This window comes from Poecile atricapillus, chromosome 1 (genome assembly GCF_030490865.1).
Source record: "Poecile atricapillus isolate bPoeAtr1 chromosome 1, bPoeAtr1.hap1, whole genome shotgun sequence".
NCBI classification, from domain to species: domain Eukaryota; kingdom Metazoa; phylum Chordata; class Aves; order Passeriformes; family Paridae; genus Poecile; species Poecile atricapillus.
The window spans coordinates 23861330-23885223 of record NC_081249.1 but is presented as its reverse complement, the minus strand read 5'-3'; the positions used below and the strand labels follow the sequence as shown (position 1 = coordinate 23885223).

General features: G+C 35.8%; 1 protein-coding gene across 1 annotated transcript in view; it reads right to left on the bottom strand.

The window, feature by feature from the left end:
- The window catches only part of MYO16 (myosin XVI), a 286365-nt gene that overhangs the window by 137691 nt on the left and 124780 nt on the right, over positions 1–23894 (bottom strand). Inside the window, exons 14-16 of the mRNA XM_058859396.1 lie at positions 17401–17506; positions 15242–15359; positions 8953–9100 (exon numbers count right to left, since the gene is read on the bottom strand). Coding sequence (XP_058715379.1) covers positions 8953–9100; positions 15242–15359; positions 17401–17506 — 372 coding nt within the window. The remainder of the gene's footprint in view (positions 1–8952; positions 9101–15241; positions 15360–17400; positions 17507–23894) is intronic.

Sequence of the window (23894 nt, the reverse complement as noted above, 5' to 3'; positions counted from 1 at the left end):
CTGCTATGGCATCCTCCCAGTAATGTATCTCGTGGGACACAACTATCCACAAATGTCTCACAGAAAGGGGGTTTATGATAGAGGAAATGTTGTCAATTTTCAGAAACACACTGAATGTTAACTTCAACACTCACATTTTAATCAGGTATTTCCTGAATATTAACATGCACAGTGATGATCTTAAGGAGGAAGATTTAGACTACATGGTCCAGTCAACGTATTTCCCTTGTTAAAAAACACTGAAAAAATTCTTAGATACTGTACACTAATAGGCTCCTTCAGGTTCCATCTAGTTTTCATTAAAATATGTCATTCTAAGCCTAAAATATGAGACAAAACCTAAAAGCTAGCTGAACAGAAGTGAAGAACACAAAAAAGTAAAATGAGATGAATTAGACCACAGAGAAAAAAAAAAAAACCAATATTTTTGAATATTCTTTAGAAATCAACATTGAATGAAAAAAAAAATCCCCGAATTTACACCCCATTCTATTTTTTAATCTCAGATATATCTGAAAGTATGTATTGTGAAATGTTACATTAGATTTAGATAAAATTAGTTTTTGTCAATCAGTATCACTTTGACACATGAAGTTGTATCTTAATACAACATATAATATAGTTTCTGGTGTCCATCCTCAATAAAAATGAGTTAGTCATGATTATTCCTATCCAACATAACAAATCACACACATCAGTCATTTACTGGTGTTGTCTCTGAACACTTCCTTCTTTGAAGTGCAAAGAGCAACACTGACACTTGGAGATCATGGTCCAAAAGATTAATGGAGCCTGAGCTTCAATGAAAAAAAAGAGAAGAAAAAGAGGCTAAGGAAAAAAAACAAACCACAAAAAACATAAACATTCCTTTTGGTTTAATTCCTGCTTACATAAAGAATAAACCAAGTCACATAAACTCATGAGAACTATTTCCCCAGAAAACATTCATAAATGAGGAAAACAAAGGAAAAGTGAAGAAGGTAAGAGTATTGATAAAGTAACTGATAAAGACTATTATCAGTTGAAATAAATGGGAACTGGAGGCTGAAGTTATAAGAGGGTAGGTAAGAATATTAAATAGAACAATGTGAAAGCACATTTTATTCAAATATGCATATGACCTACATGCAGTAAAGGTGGTTCAGTCTCAAAAAAGAAATAATTTTAAAAGTTCAGACATCAGTAAATGCAGTGTAAACAGTAAAAGAATACATGGTAAGCAGCAAAAGTAAACAAGCAAAGCACAAAAGACTACAGATAAAATTTAGACAATTCTTTTGACATTGAAAATATTTCAGGTTACATAGATACTAAACTTGCTGAAACAAGTTTAAATCTGCTCCAGAATCTCAGACAGATACATCTGCTTTATATCTCTCCCCATTACCTTCCTGATAACTAGCCTGGTTTAGTTTAGCTGTCAGACCTCACTGGAATCTAAGTAAACGGAATTGCCTCATTACATTCAGAATGCACAGATCTTGCCCTTAAAATAGCACTACTCTGCAAATCAGATTTTCATGGTAGCATTGCATGAAGATACTAAAAAAACAAATGTTCACAGTTAAAGCTTTTCACTAGACAGCGGAAATGTGAGGAAATTGTATCAGGAAGACGTAAACTGATGGAAGGGTATAATTTTTAAATTATTTGCTACCACACAGTTTAAAAAAAACAACGAACAAACAACTCAAACTTTTCTCTTTTACTTAGGGTTTCACTTATCCATATTCATTTACTGTACTGAAACAAATTCCAGCAAAAATAACTTATACCTAACTCTCTTGTTTTTGAAATATCCCATTTGTTTGAAACTGTATCTTCATAATACCACATTATTTAGATTGTCAAGTGTGCTCCAGAAGTCTTTATACCCTTTGCTCTCTAGGCATGCTACTGTACACAGCTTGAGCTTCTAGTATCACTGCATTGTTTCATAAAAGTTAATGTACTAAAGATGCAAGATTTTTGGAGAAAAGGAATGTGCTGTATCAAGTATGTAATCAAGTTAGGACAGGAAAACTGGTACAAAACAACAAAAAAATATATGACTTTATTTGTTCAACCAGAACTTGAATGCCTGTTTTAAACTTAAGGGATCTTTGGAAGAAGGTCTCTTTGGAAGAAGAAAGACTTGACCTTCATGGCCATTCAGCTGCAGGGGTGGTGATCGTAGCATATCCTGCCACAGCTTCTCCCTCCTCCTGTGCTGACGCTGCCCATAATGCAAAAGTGGAATACAGCAGAGGACCCTCTGAGTTTGTGTCATGGGGTTAGTTTACCTTTAAGGAAGTTAAAGTTGCTGGGGACTCCTGGGAGTCTTTTCTCCTGACCAATTATCGGTCATTGCTGAGAATTGACAGCAGTTTTAGCCATTGAAAAGTAAAATCAACTTGTGAAACCCACCTTAAAGTGTACAACCAGAAGTCTGTGGTTTTTCTTTGTTTTCCTGACTGTGAAGGGTGGCGGAGCTCCGGCTGGCCTCCGGTTCCTTGCCCAGGCCATGCGGCCGGGCGGGGGCCGGGCCGGGCCTGCCACGTCTCTCGTCTCCCGGCCGGGAGATGGGGCTTGCGAGGGCTTGCCCCGGGCCAGGTCGGGCTGGGCCGGGCCCGGCCTGATCTCTGGTTCAGCTAGAGAGTTTGCTGTAACTACATTCACTAGAAAACTGCTGAGTGAAGAAGGAGAGGAGCTCTAAGCCTGCTGCAAGCAGAGACACTGACTACGCAGCTATGAAGAACTTTTCATCGCAGACAGCTCCAGCTCCTGTTCAGCAGAAATCACCGAACCATCTACAAAAGCTTGGGCAAGATTTTAACTCTTTCTTATCCAGATGAGACTTGCGGATTAATCTTTTTATCCAGAGAGAGAAAAGGAGAGTGATCAACATGAAAAGAGACTTTATAAACTACTAGTGGCAAGAAAGAAAAGAGACTTCAAGAAAGGTAGAGAATTAAGAAGATGCTTTAATTAAGCTGAAATATCTTTCTGTTAAAACTATGGAGATGGACAATGAAGTCCTGAAAAGAACTCCTTTAATTCATAATAGAGTATGGGGAGGAATAGAGTGTTCAAAGTGTGAATTTGAGTAAAAAGCAGAGTAATTGTGGTATAGTGAAGTGCTGGGAGATTTGAAGCCTTGAGAGGCAATGAGAAAACTGTTTTCTAGTGAAGCGCATAGAAACAGATAAAAAATACTGTTTGCCTTTGACTAACTTATCCTTAAAAATGCTATCCCCAAACTTATGACCCATAACACATTTCAGAGTGATGTGGAATGGGAGGAGTGAACTTTGATAGCAGCAGCTCTGAGCAGCTGATATCAAGGAGACAGAAAACTATAACAAAATAGCTTTCTTGTGAGAAACTCCATAAATTAACAGAAAGGAACTTCTGTTTCTCTACAGAAACTGAGGAAAAGACTATAGAAAGAATTAGAACTGTTTAAACCATCAAAATTATACAGTTTTTGTCTCTGTTGTCATGTGAACAAAAGAATAGTGAGCAGTGAGAAATGAAAAGGTTTTTCTAAAAGTTTATTCTGGTGTTCTTATTCTTGTAGTTTGTCAATAAACTTTTCTTTATTCCTTTTAAGTTTTATGCCTGATTTGCTCTTATTTTAATCCATATCTCACAGCAAGAGATAAATAATTCTTTTTTTTTTCCCCTTTTTGTTAATTACTGGTTCAAAACCACGACAGTTTGATCTTTATCCTCTTCCTAAAATTAAGTACAATTTATTCCAATTTCCTGATAGTTTAAAGCTTTAGTTTCTGTCAGCAGGATTTTAAAACTAAGTTGATCCTCAACAGTGAAGTTCAGGGCATCTCAACACTAGGCTTTGAGTGAGACTCAGAATTTTGGTACAGCTAACTTATGCTGAGTTTCATCACACAACGTCTAACAGCAGTTTGACAAAGTGATGTAACTTGGCACTTCATGCAGAAATTATCATTCCAGCAGGATGGGAAAATCTGATGTAACTCTTACAGATCTAGCTGTTTCATTCACAACATTTAAGTTCATTTTCCTCTAGTCATACAGATAACAGTATCAAGCAAATAGTGAAGCAAAGGCATCAAAATGGTCCTGTGAACTGAGCTTTTGGCCATACTGAAAGTTTAAAACAAAGTAAATATCCACAAGAGAAAAATTATCTATCAGACTTGAATACAAGGAAAGAGCACGGAAACATCAGAGGACTGGAGCATACTTAAAATGCCTATTTTTCTAATTATGTGGGGAAAATTTGGAAAAAACAAAACCCAAAACACACACAAACAAAAACAAACAAAAGCCACTAACAAAACAAACCAAACAAAAAAACCAAAGCAACAAACAAAAAACCTAAAATAAAACCAAACAACCCCAAACAACAATAAAACAAAAAAAAACAAACAAACCCACAAAACTTTTCTCTATTAATTTACTGTTAGACTACCACAGCAAGGTTTGCAGACAAATGGCATAGGTATGATAACCTGGTAGTTTCAAGATTGTAATTTCTTTCTGTTGCATTTTAAATGAGAACCTAATCAAATGGATGGAAAGAAAAAAAGGCATACAAAGGTACAAGGAAAGAAAAGGAAGAGAAAAGGTATGGAAATTAGCAGTCTTCATGGTCCATATCCACAACAGTTAGAAAATAGAGAGGCTGTCACCTGACTGTATTGAAAAGGGGAAATGTGTGGTAACTGGCTACTCAGTCTTGAAAATTTACATCTTGAGCTCTTATATGTGAGTGAAAGGAAGATTGAGGATCCATATGGATGTTACTAATATAATCATTATTTTTAACACAAATTGTATTAGTGCTTATTAGAAAAGATGATGACTGGAAGCACACAAAACATCATACATAAGGCTCTCTTTACTGGGATCTTTTCTCCTTCATCCACTTTACCACACTAATTTGTAAGCTTTTTTTTTTTAAAGACCAACCTTATAATTTAAAATGGGAAATTATTTCTTCATTGATCAAGGTTCAGATCAGTTTAGAAACTTCAATAAAAAATTCAATCACTTTACTAAAATTACTCCTTTATCTATAAAATTTAAGTTTTCTTATTGACAGTGAAGAGGGCACCTGCACTTAAAAACTGTAAAAGAAGATACATCGGATCATGAACTGATCTACATCTGTTGGAGCAGAAGGTTTTCACTGCTTTTTAAGTGCTGTGAGAAACATCACAGCAGAGAGAACACACAGTGCAGTGCACACCATTGTTCTATATGAGAAAGGAAAGTTTAAAACATCTGGGAACAGCAGTTTGATAATGCAAATACAAAAAGTGCATGCCCTGACTACAGTTCAGCTTGCATGAATGTGTATATAACATTTTCCTCAGCTCAAAATTATTCACTTATTTTTACAGTACCGTGAATTAGGAGAAGTAGGAACCACGTTTAAACTGTAAATAGCGACATAAAGTTGAACAACTCTCAAACCTACCATCTTTTCTGAAATAATTTTCTAGAGTTAAATGTCCTTAAGCGATATTTTTAAATATAAATATACAAATGTACGGACATGATTTTTAATAACAGTATGTTTGAGTATTTTACATATACCTGTTACACAAAGACATTCTCACATTGTTATATATGCCACAGCTTTGAAATACAAATTCTAATATGAAGCAATTGTCCCAAAGCAACAAAACCAGGGCTTTCTACTTATTTTCTGGAAGATTTTCCCAGTATGTTTTCTTTTACATTCCTATGGTATTTCCTTTTGTTTCCTATCCTTTCTTCATCAGATTTGAAGATCATTTACTAATCCATCTGTCACCACTGTCACTTCTCATACTGCTCTCTCTTTCACCTTGGTTGTAAAGTCCATCACTAAGTTAGCACCTACTGGAACTATGAGGCTAAACTAAATGTGCTAGAAAAGCTAAATGCTTTTTTTGGGAGGCTAAACTTCAGAGACCACAAAAGCACTGCTTACCATCATGGACTGTAATCTGCACCCAGAAAAAAAAAAGGAATCCAGAGCAAATCAAGAGCAAATTGAAAATATAACTTCAAATTGCTAACATCTTTGTATTAGATAATTATCATCATCAAGATAAAGAAGTCCTAGAGTTCTTTGAAACACAGTAAATTAATAGAAATTTTGGAACTTTTCAATCAACCATCTGCTGATAAAAATCAGTTTCCAAATATAATGAACACACGGGAGTAGTTGTCAATCAAAAAGCTTTGACTTGCCCTTTTGAGACTCTCTCTTAATTTCTGACATGCTTCCCTTGCTCAGTCTTGAAAAATGATCTTACCTTTCAGCAATTACTTCTGTCTTTATCCATCATGATCCACGTGCAGATACGATGGGAGATGTATTCATTCAGATCCTTCCCTATGTAGATTTTTGCTACTTTAACATCCTAGTTGTATACAGGCTCAATAGAAAGTGTCCAGCTATTTGTCTTCACACAATGCCTTAGCAATTATAACGCTTACAAGAACACAGAATTAAGCTTCTGAGCTCAAGCTCCCTCTCAGGACAGCACCTAACAGCAGAGATTTACAACCAAACAACTTCCCCTACATGATGGGATGACACTCCAGCCTTACAGAAATTCTTAGTGATTCCAAAAGGGAGGGATTTCCCCTTTAAGCAATTTACATTAACTCTCAGTCCAAGATTATATATTGCATAAAACACAGTCTACATCCCATCTTTTACAGCATCACATTGACAAAATTATTTTAAATCTTTGAGGTACTTTTATCTAAAATAAGAATAAAAAAATACATGCTATATCTTATTTCTTGCATTGCAATGGCTTAAGAAAACTATATTAAAGTAGGGGTACTTTGTGATCTTAATAGCCATTATTTACTAAGATTGTTGAATCTTCTACATACGCCTTCATAATATTAAAAAATGTGAAGAGGAACAGAAAAATTATCAAAATAGCAACTGGGCAGAAACAACCTGCCAAAGGTTTTAAAAGGCCTGTTATCTAGTTAATCTTACTATTTGAATCAAGATTACACTTGTTCAAAGAAAACATGAAAAAATCACTTATGCATGTTACCAGAATGATGTGATCTCATCAAAGTTTGACTAAGCCAGAAATTATGGGTTTATAAAAGAGGGCAGATCCTGCCTTCCTGATTCATGAGTGAGTTTGATGCAGCAGAAATTCATCCCTAATATAACTTTATCAGCTGAGAAACATCTAGCTCACTGAAGTACTGCTCTCAGGAGTTTAAGGTAAGAAAGATTTGGCCCAAACGCTCTCAGTAATGCAAGATATAATCTACTCTACAGAGGCAAAGCAAAGCTTTATTGATAAAAGCAGGTTTATGGAAATATTCAGCTATAAATTACTTCTAAAGCTTTGGTACTGCAATGTTCAGACATCTATTTAGAAATATTATTTTGTTCTTTTTGGATGATTATCAGATATCTTATCAGATAAAGCTTTGTTCATGTGAATCTAATTATTCAGATTTATGCTAAGTTCTTTCCTGTCTGAGCTTCTTACAAGGGGACTTCAAATTGTTTCATTTTCTGAACAGACTGAATGCTTCCAAACAACTTATGCTAGAAGAGGAATAAAGTAATTATCTGGAACTTAGAATACTTTTGGCCTTCAACATCCTCAAATGATTTCAAATACAGAATTTAACACTTCTTCTCCCTGCTTTGAAGTGAATCATTTTTAGCAAAGGAATTTAGCCTGAAGTTTCTTCAGAGTTAGTGCTGTATGCTGTTCTGTATAATACAGAAATGGTAACAGCTTAAAACATTACCAAACAACAGTAGCCAGAAGATTTCCATACAAGAAAAATATCATAACCAAGAAAGTTTTTCTCTACAAAAATTAATGTGGTGTCTATTTACAGGTCCTAAATCTAGAATTGTTATTTTATTCAAGTAAGTAGCCAGAGTGGAAAATGAAAATGTTGAGAAAGAAAAATCCATGGGAAAAAAGGCTTAGATGTGAAATGCTGAAAACATTCTTCTTACATAATTTTTATTACTATTGTTTTTTTACAGTTACTCACTATACTCAAAAATAGTCAGTTTAAGAGAAGATCATTAATACTAAATAGACTTCTCCCATTTCAGTGACACTTAGGAAAGACTGAAAAGTAAAAGGAAAATTAACTAAGTGAGGAATATTTTTTCATTCTAAAATAATCTGAATTAATAAATTCTGAGATACACAATTTCCTGAAAAAAACCCAAAACCTCCTCCTATAGTAAACATTTGGAGCCTATTAAGACTTAGACATGCTACATTTGGGTGTCTATATTCAGCTCTTTATACTTAAGCTCTTACTATTAAAGTCAACGTACACACATGTGGTTCAGTTCATCCAAAGCACACAGCAATGTAAATCTATATACAGCTGAGTAGGGACTCAATCTCCTTTGATTGCAAATGGGAGCCAAGAAAACCAGCTCATGTGGAGTCATAACAGAAAGACATAATTTTAGGTGTTGGGTGTTGAATCCTATCCTTGAGTTCAAGGCAGTCAAAACTTTGGTTTCTGTTTTCCTTACTAATTTGATGTAAAGTAAGTATCGAAATGAAAATAGAGATAACAGTAACATTTAGTGACATTTCATCAAAATCAATATATTCCATAAGAAAATTATAAGAAAATTAAACAGTTTTTACCTTAAGAAACAAACTTGCCAGGGAAAAAACAAAAAACAATAGACCTACTCTAGTCCACAGATGACAGAAAAATATCTAATAAAATTCCTTTTCTCCTTTAAGGCAACAATATTAATGGATATAAAGCTCTGATCTTGTTAAGAGACTATATATGTAATTCAGAATGAAATCCTCATTAGCAGGTTATCTATAATAAATTATGTCAGAACTCATTGAAAATTTAGAAAAATTTTAACTGTTGGAAGAAGGATCTCAACAGTAGAGAGGCGTTAATATAAGAAAAATATAAATACTAAATATAAAGTTGTTTTCCTACCTGTGTGCAGACAAATTACTTAGGTACAGGGTGTATTTTTCTTCAGCAGACAATCCATCCATCATCAAGTAAAAAATATGAAAATTACTCTGGCTGAGAGGCTGGATAACGACACGAGACTTCTCCAACATGTATGTATAAATCCTAGCTGATTAAAAAACAAACACATAAATTCATCATTATACTGCTTCTTCTAAACTTAAATATCTTAAACCTTCACAATTGCAACAGTTAAGAATAAACAACATTTCTTATACAATTATCTGAGGGGAGCATATAAAAAGTAGTTTTACCATTATACTGCCATGGTTTTCTATACAAATCACATATAAAACCCTAATTCCATTTAAATTGGTGGAACAAACACATTACCACACTTACTTACTGTTTAATATTACCATTAAAACTACTTAGTTTTAAAAGTACTGATGGTGATTTGTACCACTTGCTGTATTTGGCAAGACTTTCTAAGAGACAAGATATTAGTCATCTCACCAAGCTGTGGCCATCTCAGCACTGGCATCTATTCTATCCTCCTTCTAAACAAAAAGAGAAAGATGGAAGAGAGATTCAAGACCTCTTGAAAAAACACACTTGGAAGCCTTTCTTCTTTCTCTGCTGGCAATCAAGAACATAGAGATTAATAGTTTAGATTAACCACCTAGCTTCTAGATGGCTGCAAAGAGACAAATCCTATGCAGAACAGGTTATCAACAAGCTCACTGACCTGAGCTTGGGAAAACAAGGACTATGATGCCCTGAAGCTGTGTGAATCAGCAGTCTGGGGAAGAAAGTGAAGGAGGACGAATCTGAGTGAGATTTGCCTACAAAAAAACCAGCTTACAGGATCATACATAACCTCAGGCCCACTAAGACTCTGAAAGAGGCAAAGCGCAGAAGCAAAGGAAATCTTGAGCCCCCAGATCCATTTACCTGTTCGCAAGATAACAGGAATTTTAGAGATAGCCGTGAAGAGACAGATTCACGTTTTGGGCAGGCTACTCTTGAGCTGTCCCCTGGGAGTACAACACCATGTGGTTCCAGATGCAAGAGACTAAGAGAACAATGTCCAACTGCAGCTGGAGGTCATGGCCCTTCTGGGCATTGGGAACTGATCCCAGTTCCCACTTACCCAGCGGCTGGCATACTTTATCTCATCATTACTTAAGTACTGTGGTGCAAAGACCAGAAGCACATCTCTTCACACACAATTGAGTATCTCCATCACATGGACACAGTCCATTTTGCTGCAGCTTTAGGCTTTTCAATATCTGCAGTATGGCAGAGCTTTCACAGACTCTTTGCAAGCCTCCTTGCCCTGGCTGTTGAATTTAGAGCATAAGGTGCACTTCTCAGCAATGAAGGACCTATATTTTTCAACCCAGTAAGTAGAGGGAGTAAGAGAAGAATATTAAACTATAGCTTCCCATAGCCTGGCTTTCAACTAACTCATTCAGGACTCCTTTCTTCATGAGCTGGAAGCAGTTCTTGAACATACAGTCATTGTAAATATTGGTGCATGCATCCTGCAGCACAGCAATTATGTTCTCTAAATGCATACTGTCTTTTTAGATTTTTTCTCATTTTTTTACTTTTTTTAAGCTGGCTGGGATTAAAGCAGTATTTTCAGAACCAGTTTTGGACTCACAGGTGTTGCTCAATGCAAAGTGAAACAATTTGGTGAATGAGAGTGTGTATCAGAGACACAGTAGTTGCATTAGCCTAATGCTAGGCCAGCAGGCAGAATGTCAGTTCCTGTCACCATAGAGTTGCTAACGTCCACTATAGCTTGTTCATTGTTGGGTTGGTTATTGCTGTATCATCTGTACTTGTCTGGTCATTTTATTTTAAATTCCACTTATCTTTTGAAGTTCTTTAAGTTTCCATTTACATTGTTGAAATAAACACAGCAAACCTGAGGTTACTTGTAAATGTGTGTATGAGGGAACACAGCCTTTGAGAATACTGATGAAAGACAGCGTAGATGGGAGAGAAATTAAATGGGTGAATCTTGAGCATATTGTTTTGAGAAAGATCTCAGCAGTTAAATTCTGTCCAAGAACTAAATATAACTTTGCAAGGTCTCTTAAAGAACTAGTCTGCACAGGCCAAACCATCTTGGACACATCCCAGTTAAGGAGTACAGAAGGTCAGTGGAATATTAGCCAGGGACATCCTCTACACTTTCTCTGTGTAACAGCACAGACATGTCCTGGCATGTGCGGGCAACCAAAACCATGTCTGGGATTCTGGCTAAGAGACAGCAGGACTGGCAGACAGGAGCTGTACATCTGACTTGCTGAAGCAAGGAAACGTGATCTCGCCCATTTAATCATCCTACAAAATGGAGTAGTGAACTGCTATTATGGAATCAATATTATGAGAAATTGTGTATCATCCATCTAATCCTCTGCTGCTACAGTACAGAAAAAACTAAAAAACCCAAACATGTACTGGAAGTAGAAAGGCACACTTGGGAAATCATGTATGTTTCTGGCTCCAGTAACTTTGCAACACATTATAAATTGAAGTGATCATGGCAGGACTGGCCCAGACAAACACGTCATTCCTAGAGGGTAAAACAGAAAAGATGAACCTGAAGGATGATTTCCATCTTTTATTGTGCTTGTAACTTATTTCACAGTAAAACTAATCCAACCATCAATTAATTTGAAAAGAGTTCACTGTAAATCTTTAATCACATTTTTCTATGCAATATTCTTTACTAAGCCTTTTATAACTACCACTTCAGGTGTTTTTAACATTCATTGATTAATACAAGCAGGAAAAATGTTACCAAAGGTCATCTATCATTTAACTTTTATGATGGGCAACATCACATATTCAGATAACACAAATTAATTCAGCCCTTTCCAAGTACTTCAAGTCACCTGCACTTTAATAAGGCTAAACACATTCAATTTCAACTAGCATCTCCAGCAGTGGGAAGAGCTGTTAAGAAAAGCCAAGCTTCCAATCAGCAAGAATCAAATATAGCATCATCTTAATGGTGCTAAGAGTCATAAAGAAAATAATCATGGTAGTATGCTTTTCTACAAAGTGAAATATGCTTGTTAATCTATGTGTGAAATAAATGGGGGGAAATTAATAAAGTTCCAAAGCAAAGTCTCTCATTTTTGTGCAATGGTAATTGTGCTTACAGGGACAAACAAATTTCTACTTCCTTTAACAGCTCACTTGATCTCCTCAGCAGCTACACAGTCAGCAAGCAGAGTCTGTATTAGAAGTGTGATCAGTGAAATCTCTTTCAGTTATGTGTTCTTAGAAACTACATTGCTCCTCCTCAATAACCTAAACACAGCTATTTATAAAGACAAGAAAATATTTGTCAGTCCATTTCAATGTAACTTAAAAAAAAAAAAAAAACAAAACAAAAAACCAAAAACCCAAACCAAAACAAAGCAACAACAACAACAATAACAACAATATCAGTCCTTGCTTTTCAAAAAGTGAGGACTGAAAAAATCAATGCCTGAAAAGCAAAGCAGAAAACCTGGAGAATAAGTTTCTCAGACTTTATTTTCTCTTCCTAAGTTTCTTTTTTGAGTAATTTCAGGAAATTTATAGAGGCATTAATTTTCACCTTAGGAGTTGTATCAATTTACTTGAAAGACAATTCTGGGAGAAAAAAAATAAAATAAAAAAATCAGTCTTCTAATATTATCATTATGCTTTGGGAGTTAAACATTCTCTAGAAATTATATTAATATTCTTGCAAGAAGATCAGTCTTTGAGTTCTGAATTTATTTTAGAAACTTAATGAAATCACTGGCCTGTAGTTTATTTGAAGTGTTTATTCTAATTTAAAACTTTTTACTACATAATACCCATTCAGATATCTATACTGGCTTTGAGTAGAACCTAAAACTTTTCATCCTTGTTTTCAAAACATCGTGGCAAGAATACACTTTATGCTAAAGAACTAATAAAATCTAATGACGAAAATTATGGGGAACATTTCAGTTATTTAGGTATATTGTACTTTCTGCTAGAAAAAATAAACTTTGTGTCAAAAGTCAGAGTATTTCCAAGGTCTAAAAGAATTTCAGCATGAACAAAAAGCTGTAACAAACTTCACTGGTGTCCACCCAAAAAGCAAGAAGTGCCACCCTCGGCTTGCCCTCTATAATAAAATTGTACACACATAATGTGCATGTCCCTACCAGCAAATTGTTCCAGATCTCCACCCTTAATATCTGTGGAGGAATTTAAACAACCTAAATCCTTTGATGGAGGCAGCCATGTCACTTGGATTTTTGTTTACAAACCAGGCATATTTTGCCCCGTTAGTATCAATGAGTTATAAATTCATGGCTCAGCAAAATCAGGTGCTCTGCATATTTAAAATATTCATTTATGTTTAAACAGTTCAAGACAATAAATACTGCTGCAAATGATCTTGCAGACAAATACAGAGTATAGCTAGGTGGAATTTAAACCTGCCAAAGACAACATACCTGATTCTTTTCTCATTCATGGTGGTCTAAACCTGGGACAATTTCACTCAGATGGGATGCTTAGCAGTGGCTGAGGAAAGGCAATATCTACTATGCAAATCAAACAGCAGGAACAATGGCAAATTTTAGGAATATAAAACACACCTTGACTGCTGTAGTGAGGCTTGTCTCTCTTGACAGTAAATTATGTAACTTTAGGCTGCCTTAGAGTTGGTAAGATTCCTAAATAACTTCAATTCCTAAATAACTGGGGAACAGCAGGCTAGATAAGTAATTTTTTAATATTTGTTAACTGACCTGACTACCCCTACATTTTCTCATTTGATGCCTATATCTTGAGAATCATAAAAACACAGAATTAGTGTACCAGAAAACTGGCACAAGAACCTGGTTAACTGATCCTGTCACAGGCAATGGCAATGAATTAAACTGGCAGTTCTGAGTAAAGCTGTTCATAAACCACATCCCTGCCAACACAATATACTCAAATTAAATATATACAATACAAAGGGTCTATAAAATATTAGCTTTAGGGATTGAAGTTTATTTTTACAAACTGAACTGAGATGCTCTTCAGCCCATGCTAATGTATATTTAATATTGCATTCCTCCCACAAAAGCTTATAAATGAAGAACAAAATCACACATTTTTAGTTTTCAATTTCCTCTATGATTATCCTACATTCATTATAAAACAAGGCAGAAAAAAGTGTTATTAATTTCCCATGTAGTGACATTTCCTGTGAAAAACTATTTTCTAGAGTATAGTGAACTGTCTCAAGAAAATCTAATTGGAAATTTTCCAAAGTAATTTTTAGGAAACTCTTCAGAAAGCATAAACATATTTAAAATTAGGGAAAGAAAAAAAAAAAGAAAAAAGAAAAAAAAAGATAAGTAGATTTGGAAATGTTTATCTAACAAAATCTAATTTACTTGGAACAAAAGTGTCTTGCCATTTGGCTTCTCCATCCAGGAACAGCGCAGGTAGGAAGCTGTCTGTATATAGTTATTTCTGCAGACATACCTTGCTTTGACAGTGAGTAGCTTTAGGATGACCCATGTGGACCAGAAATGAAAGCTTTCTCCGACTGCTTTTGAAGAGCAGAGTTTTCAGAATCAAACTGAAAGTTTGCTCAGTTTTCTTGTATTTAATTTTTTTTTTTTTTTTTTTTTTTTTTTTATTAAGGAATGCTTACTAGGGATTAGAGGACTCACTCTTACTCTGAAAGCAGGAACGAATTTCATGCTATCTTGCCTTTAAGAAGAATAAACAACAACATGGTTCCAAGATGTTTTAAAATAAGCTGTAAGCTGTAACGAATGACTACTAATTTCAGTATTACAGAATATACTTGTTGTTTTATTTTTTTTTTTTTTTTTACTAAACAAATTATAACACTCACTATTTTAAGGGATACTTAAAATACCCAATACAATATTAGGTAGAAATGCACAACTTAACAAACTAATCCATTTTTACTCTCACTTCACGGCACTGCAGAACACAGCTCTCTCAGTGTGTTGATCAGTGAAATGAAACGTCTCCTGGGAAATGTGAGGAAACACTGGTTTCAGTTTGTTTCTTGTCTTTCCCTGCCACCTTGTGGTTGCTCAGAACAGGGCACTGCTCACTCCTGACAAGTGATCAATTCCCAGGCTATGAAAATTGTTCCTCTGGCACTTCCTAACCCCCCTTGACTCTTTCATGCTATTTGAAGCCCTTGCTGTCCAATTCTGTGCATGGCACACTGGGAGCTCTGATCTAACACTCTCTGCCTGATATCAAAATTTACAGATTAAATGATACTTACCTGCAACTAATGTTTTTTTTCTCTCACAAAACTGTAGTTCAAAATACTTTATAAAACAGCTGGAAAAATCATTCAAGGGTGTCTTAGCATGTCCAAAGGCCTCCAAGATACAGTTTACCTGCAAAACAATAGTAAAGAAGTAATGAGAGGAAATACACAGGAAGATATTTCAAGACATATTAGTAAGGTTGGCTTATTAGTAGTAAATTGGGGGGAAAAAAAAGCCATTTTTCATCTTAGAATTTAAAAAAATAATTGGTAGGAATTTTTTTTCCAAAATAGAAATTGAAGTAAATTATAATTTATATATAAGTATAATTATATATATAGATATATAAAATATACAATATATATTACATATATATGATAATAAATATATATAATTTATATATATAATATAATATGTATCATATATAAGAAATATATATTACATATAATGATGTATTATATCTATCTATATCAATATTTATATCTATATATATATGTGTGTATGTGCGTGTGTATACATATATAATATATTAAAAAAAAAAAGCAATGTCAGAATAGTGGAAGTTGTAAGTGAAATGTTCCCATGTGAGCTGTGCCCCTATCAGTAGTTTGGATATGAGTTACAGGAGTCATATTCCTGGAGCTAGCATATTTAGCAAAAGTATTAAAATCTTTGAAGACAACTTATGAAGCTACAGTCAGTCAATACTAATAACCCAACAAAGGAATTTACAAGTTTTATATAATGTCAGAAACTGGATAAATTATTGATTTCAAATAGAAATATTTCAGGATTATACTAGTGAAAACTGAGGAAAAAAACAGATTCTGATATTTTTATGGCATGTCTCACTAATGCATTTCCATGTTACGCTTTCATGGTCACAACCATTGTATTTAGCTTTTTTGCGTATAATTAGTTGATTGCACCCCTTAGACTCTGACAGATTCCCTTCAGAACTTTCCTCCGTGCATCCTTGAAGTTGATTGCAATGTGGTGCATATACACTGTTGTTCTGACATCACTCTTTCAATGAATCAGGATGAACTAGCTGGGGAGGGATGAGGTCTGTGGAGTGGCACAGAAGCTCTAAAAATTAAGCCATTCGCAATTATTAATTAAACCAGCTGTCTGTGCAGTAGGTGGCAGCAGAAAACTAGTCAGCCTATTTTTGGTTCCGGTTCCACTCCAGTAGTGTTGTTTAGGATGTATTTGCTCTTTAGACTAATTCAGCACTTGCTTTAAACTGTGCAACTTTATTAATTTAATGGTGCTATGTATAACTGCAGCAGGAATTAATCCAGACAACTGTGTTTATTAAGGCACCTTCAAAGGCAGCTAAATTAGAATCTCTATTCACTATGAATGAGAGCTGATACATCTACCATCTAAAGTCAGATATCCCATCTAAGCCATTTTAAAGGATCTTTCTATAACTAAAATTTGATAATGCTCTTCCACTTCCATTAAGACCCATTGATAGATGTCTCTGAGTTGAGATCTCAGCTTAAAAGTTTCATCAGGAAAGGTATTTATATTTACAGAATTTGAATTGGCAGTCCAGGGTTCATCATTAATAGGGATCGTAATAGGTTCATCATAGGGAATTAAATATGGGTATTTGGAAACACATATTTTGGAAATTAAATATGACTGAACAAATATTCAGAACTCTTATCTATTTCTTAAATACATTTAGTACTCAAATATTGAGCCATATAATTTCGCTCCATCCTTGCAGTTTTCCTGCAAGTTTACAGTTTTTGTCTTGCATACTATTAATTCAGATGTCTCAACACTTCTTCCAGTGAGTCATCGCCACACCATACAGGCAAATTTATTTATTTACAGAAGGCAATTAATTTCATGTTTAAGAAACAGGTTCTTATCACAGAAGTGTTTCCTATTCACTGCAACACTGACTTTCAAAGTCAACTAAATATAGAAACAAAAACTGCCTCCACTTTGGAGATTCTTCTTATCACATAAATGTGAGCTTAATCTCATTCCCATTCATGAAAAAATACTTCTTTTGACTTCAAAGGTGAAAGCAAGCCATTTATGAATTTCTACAGAGCTGACTCCTTTTTCTGTACAGTTCAAATATCTCTCTCTATCCAAGAGGCCAAAGTTTTGCTTCATTCCACTCAGTGATTGGAATGCTACTTACATGTTTTATCTTTGTATCAAAGGTATTTCTGCTGCAGCTGGCTCTGCAAGCAAGGTGTTTCACTATCTGTTTGCAGGCTTCAGTCTTCCCAGAACCACTTTCTCCACTGCAAGACGACAGGCAAGGAAGAGAGGGAGGAATCATTGTTAGCTTCACAATTGAAATGTTATTTATATTCCCTGCTAGCTTCGTTTGAATGGATTTAAGGTACTTCCATCAAACTTTCATTTCAAATAACAGAAGGTTTATGGATGACAAATAAAGAACAGAACATGGGAGATTGACTGACTGTCTATGCACAAGAAGGCTGTCAGAGCTGTCAAGATACATTGTCTTGTACCACAGGTCAAACCAATCAAATTTAATGCTTTCAAGCTATTTTGAAGGTATTTATAGCACAGATTTTATGTTTTCCTTTATCTTTTATCCAGCAAAGGAGCTCACTAATATTGCCTGGTTTTCTTTACAGATGGGGAAATTATTGCTGTGGTAATATAGGAGAATCAGAGGAAATGGAAAGTGAAGAATACAGTAGGAAGAATGGAAATAAAATACAAAAGGAATAGAAAGGAAAAGAAAAAGCTGATTGATTTTACAACCTGCCCAGTTTCTGCAATACACTCCAACTTCAGTGATTCTATCTAGATCACTGTGATTTCTTGTTTGTGACGTGGAATAATTATCCAAAAGAATGAGAATTTCTGACAGGGTGACTTTAAGTAAATAAGGAAAAAGGCAATAGAATGACAAAGGTGGAAAGAAACAATAGAAAAGTGGCGGGCTGGAGGAAGGAAGCAAAATTAGTGGTGCACTTTAAGCATGGAGAAGGAAGGAAAAGTAAAGAAGAGATGGAAAAGATGAAGTTAGTGAAGTCTGATTAAGAAATTAATGTAAGAATTTCTTGCTTGAATTATAAGACATTTTCTTTGCAGACAGCTGAATCAAATAAAATGTAATTTGATGCTTCTCCTTCATTTAATCACTTGATCAAATCTAAAGGGCTGTTTCTACAGCAGCCAGTTAGATTTTTCATGAGTACAATGGACGTAAGTGCTGATCAGTCTGTTACCTTTGTATTTTAGCTTCTGAAAATGAGAAGGTAGCAAAATACAGTATCTGTCTGGCCAGATACTGTCTTGCTTTATCTATTCAAATACCCCTCCAAAGGAAAGGACCAAAAAAAGGACAAAAACAGGGAAGGACAAAAAAGAGTTTCCTACTTGGATAGCAATGCTCCATTTAATCTCATTCAACTCTCATGGAACATACATGCAGCTTTGGTGAATACTTTATTGTTTGCCTGGTAAACTTCAGTCTTAATGTAAAGATAGATTTTTTTCATTACTATACATGATGTGTCAAACTGCTTTTGTCTGTGTTGTCCATGTTTCTATGACAAGATGGAGGGCTAACACTGGACTTCAAACTCCTATTGGGATCAGTAGGAGGTTTATGGTCCAAGACTGCAATGGTTTCCAATCTGGCTACATGGTGGTGTATCTGATGAAATCCAGCTGTGGGTCCTGAGGGAGCTGGAAGATGAAGGTGCTAAGCCACTATCCATAATTTTTGATAAACTGCAGCAGTCAAGTGAAGTTCCTGCTGTCCAGAAAAAGGCAAATATTAACATCCATATTTAGAAAGAGGAAAGCATAAGACACAAGGAACTACAGATCAATCAGTCTGTATTCAATTCCAGGGCTACAGAATTGGTGGACAGGGGCAGAGAAATTCACATTATCTGCCTGAACCTAAGTAAAGTGTTTGAGACCGTCCTGCACAACATTCTTGTCTCTAAACTGGAGAGACACAGATCTGATGGATGGACCATTTATTGGATAAAGAATTGGCTGGATCATCACACAAAGTGTGGTGCTCAGCATCTCACTGTCTACATGGAGACCAGAGATGAGTGCTGTTCTCAGGGGTCAGAACTGGGGCTGATACTGTTGAACATCTTTGTCAGTGACACAGACAGTAGAATCGAGTGCACCCTGATCAAGCCTGCTGATGACACCAAGCTGTGGGGTGACACCTCACACTGGAGGGAAGGGATGCCACCCAGAGACCATAACATGCTTTAGAGGTGGTCTGATGCAAACCTCATGAAGTTCAACAAAGCAAAGTGCAAGGTCCTGCATCTGTGTCATGGACACCTACAGGCTGGGCAGAGAAGTGACTGAGAGCAGCCCTGAGTAAAAAGACTTGGGAGTGATGGTGAAAGAAACATTCACCAGCAGTGAGCCAGCAGTGTGTGCTCACAGACCAGAAAGCCAAGTAAACCCTGGCCTCATCCAAAGCAGTGTAGCCAGCTGGTTAAAGGAGGCAGTTGTCCCCCTCTACTCCACTCTTCTGAGCACTCTTTTGGACATCAGCTTTTGTGTCCCCAGCATAAGGACACTGAATTGTTGGAGCAAGTCCAGGAGAGCATCACAAAGCTGGTAAGAGGACTGGAGCACCTCCTCCACAGAGACAGGGTGAGAAAGTTGTGGCTGTTCAGACTGGAGAAGAGAAGGTTGTGTGGAGACCTCATGGCAACCTTCCAGCATCTGAAGGGGGGCCTACAGGGAAGCCTAAGTGGGACTCTTAGGAACTGTAGTGACAGGACAAGGAAAAATGTTACAGACTGAAAGGGGTGAAGTTTATGTGAGGTGTTAGGAAGAAATCTTTTACTGTGAGGGTGGTAAGACACTGGAACAGGTTGCCGAGAGAGGTTGCGGGTTCCCCATTCCTGGAGGTGTACAAGGCCAGGTTGGATAAGGCCTTGAGAAACCTGGTTTAGGATGAGGTGTCCCTCCCCATAGCAGCAGCATTTGGGACTAGATGACCATTAAGACCAATACCAACCTCTTCATTCTATGATTCTGTTATGTGAAAATCTCAACTAATAGGTCACAAAGCCATTTTTAGACCAGATCTAAGAGGAAAAGAAATTGTGTAACGTCAAGATGGTCACTGTCACAGCTAATATGGAATTAGCAACTCTCCAGAAATGACAAGGTTCTCCTTAAGTGCTCTATTCTTTGACCAGATTTTCAGCTTCTGACTTTCTGAAAGAGTTAAAAAGTCAGATGGTACTTGATGTCACCCTACAAAATATGCATCTCTACCTTCTTAATGATGATTTCACTCTCCAAATGCTAATTGTACCATGCTGCCTGTGTTCTTAAGATCCAGCATAAGCCTTCTGCCCCTATAATGGCAATCTCCAAATTCCACGTTTCTCTGTCTGCTGTCACTAACAGAAGTAGAGAAAAATTGAAACAGGACATTAGTCCTGTGATATTCCTCCCTCACAGACATTTCAAAGTCTTGCAAATTACTGATTTTATACCTGTATTATCCATAAAGTCAGTGAGCTAATAGACAGATATAAATCACAGCTCCCCTCTTATTGCCCACTCACATTGGCCAGTTCACTGGCAACTGTGTGTCATGATGATGAAATAGTTTTGTTTCTCCACAACATACTTAATCCAAGGTTACAGCTGCAACCTGCTATCACTATACCACAGGTTACCAAAAAGATTAGCAACAGTGGCCCTTTAGTTATTTCAGCTGTTAAGGAACTTCTCTGAAATTAAAACATCTCTGATGTTTAGTACAGTCATTCACAGTTCCAGTTATTAAGCTATTGAACAAAAGTGTTCATTTATGCTTGATATTCAGATCTAATTCATGGTTTGTAAGAGCTCACAGCTTATCCAAAGTGTACCACCCTTTATATCCAGCAGATAAATATTTGTATCCTCCTGAGAGCTATATAAGACTTGTTATTTAATAAATTATTGTAGCATTTTATTGTTTGTTCAGGCCCAACCTCATCTACCAAAAACAGACTCTTCAACAGAAAGTTTTTCCAGGATTCAAAAATCTTTCTCACAACTGGAGAAACTGAGGGTGGGGAGAGGGGATGCTAAAATAACAGTTGATATGCCTTTGATTGTTTCAAGAACTACAAAGCAGGCATGCAACTTAAAATTAAACAAAAAACATGCCTTCTTAAACAAAGGAACTGGAGTGTTCACCATGACCTTCCTCCCTTAAGCATTAATTTTCTGCACTTTTAATATAAAGCTATGTTTGTTTTGCACTGCAAGACAAATGTGGCCTGGGCAACGCAGGACCATGCAAACAAGTACAAAGTGGACAGTTTCCATCCATTCTTAAATATTTCTTCTCAAGATTAATGTTTTCTGAGCATTGCAGTGAAATAGCTGCAAAGATTTGACAGCTTGGCTCAACTATTAATTTTACAGTCCTGCCACAGGAGCTTTTTTATCAAAGTGGTTGCTAGATTATTGTTCAGGGCTTCAAAAATCACCAGAATGCAGCAGCTGAAAAAAACACACAATGTGAGTTAGTTTTTCTGTACATTTCAATGGGTTATATTCATTTCTAGTGAAATACAGATTGAACCACCAAGAAAGAAATGCTATGTTAGGAAAAAAAATAATTTCTGATACCATTATTTGGAATATTCAAGGCAGTTTAACAATGAAAATTTTATTTGGTACCTTGTACAAGATCTTGTTTACTTTGTTAAACATTGAAATTTGTACATTTCAATGTTTAATTTCATTTTAGGTTGAGTAAATTTTTTTGCAATGTCACCATTGTCTGCAATATTTTTGCTCTACCAATTTAATGCTGCTTAGAGAACAATTCCAGTTTTCTCTTTTAAATAATTGTTTCATCACTATATTTTTCAACATGTGATTTACAATATGAATGTTGGTTTCTTAGAGCTTTTGTTTGGACTGCCTTAGCAAAGTGCAGGTTAAGTTAATATCGAAGCAAAAAAACATTCTTCTGCATCAATACTTACTTAGAAGGCATTATGGAACAGACAAAGAAGGCTTATTTCACTGATACAAAAGGTTAAATTAGGAACAGTGTATTCCAAAGGAAAGGAAAATTAATGGAAAATCTGAAATCCCATGCTCACATAAGGTTTTAGGCAAGTTCATGAAGTTTTCTCACTTGATTGATCCTTTGGCTTTCCAGCTTTTCTTTATAACTACCTTATGGAGGGCCTGTTTCCTACTAGTACTTTATAAATAAAAATTAAAATCTAAATTTGTTAGGAAAAGACCAATTCAAAGTGTGAAAATACAAAGTCATGTGAAGCAAAGAACACGAGACATTCAACACCCAGGGGAACTAAATAAGCTACTACATCTGTTAAATCCACAGCATTTGGATTTTTATCTAGCTCTTTTGCTTTTTTTGTGCCAGTCTAGCTGGACTGCTGGTGTCCCTAACATTGGAGTGAGCCATGCAGAGCCTGTGCCTACTGGACATCCACATGAGCTGCCTGGCCGTGAAGAGCTGTGGATGGAGTTCCTACTGCATCACCTTTGCTGTGACTCCCCAAACCCACAAAGCCTGTGTGAACATGAGAACATCCCAGCTCTGAGACCACCGCTGCTGGTGGTGCCCACCTGCTTCAAAAGTTACTGCATGGAGGGGCACTTAGAACCATCCCATGGAAGCAGTTACTCAAGGAAGCCCAAGTAAAGGAGTCAGGAAAGAGGCAACCCCTAAGAAATACTTTCTGCATGTAATGAGAAGTACTTGCCTACCCCCAGTCTCTGCATATTAGGCGGGTTTGTCTATACCTTTATGATTTCAGAACACTGGATCATTATTACTGTTTGGTAAGCAACAATCCCATTATAAAGAAATTAATAATATAAATCATCTGTTTAGGGAAAATATGACAAAATACAAAACATGTAAGGAGCAATGTAACTGTCATCTCAGATGATATAAATGACAAGGTTTACTTTTTTGTGCTTCATTTTCAATTCTGACCAAAGGTACCACACTCAGAAGTGCAGGAATATTTAACATATAAGCCTTACTTCTGCAGTACTTGAACTCTAATCAGAAATGATGGAAAACTGCTGACAGAATGTGTTCATATAAGATTTCCATCAGATTTAAAGGAAGACGGGTGTGCTGCTCTTCATGAACTTTTTAAACCAATCTCTTATTGTACTACAGTGAGCATTACTACTCCAAATTCCCATTAATATAGTAAGATATATCCAGGGAGGAGTGACTAAGTTCACACACTTTCAAGGGTTAGAATAATTTATTTCTTCTCCATTTTCAGAATATGTGAGACAATGAGTCTTGCTCCCAGTTTCTAGACTTGAAACAAATACGTGCAAGAAAAACTGTTAAATACAAAAGAATGAGTTTTGTATTATCAGTAATGTTATCTGTAACTGACCAATCTTTCATGTTAGTTGTAAATTATATTTCTAAAATTAAGTTCAATTCAACAGTGTATTTCTAAACAATGTTATAATACAAATCTGTAACAGCACTGCAGCAGCCCATTGCATTTAAAAGACATAGAATTATACTTTCAAAGAATAAATGTTAAATTGAGCAGAATGCTTTTGGTGATGCTAAACTGAGGAAATACAAAGTTTTCAGTGCATTCCACTGTAAAACTCAAGGACTTCATTCCACATCATTTG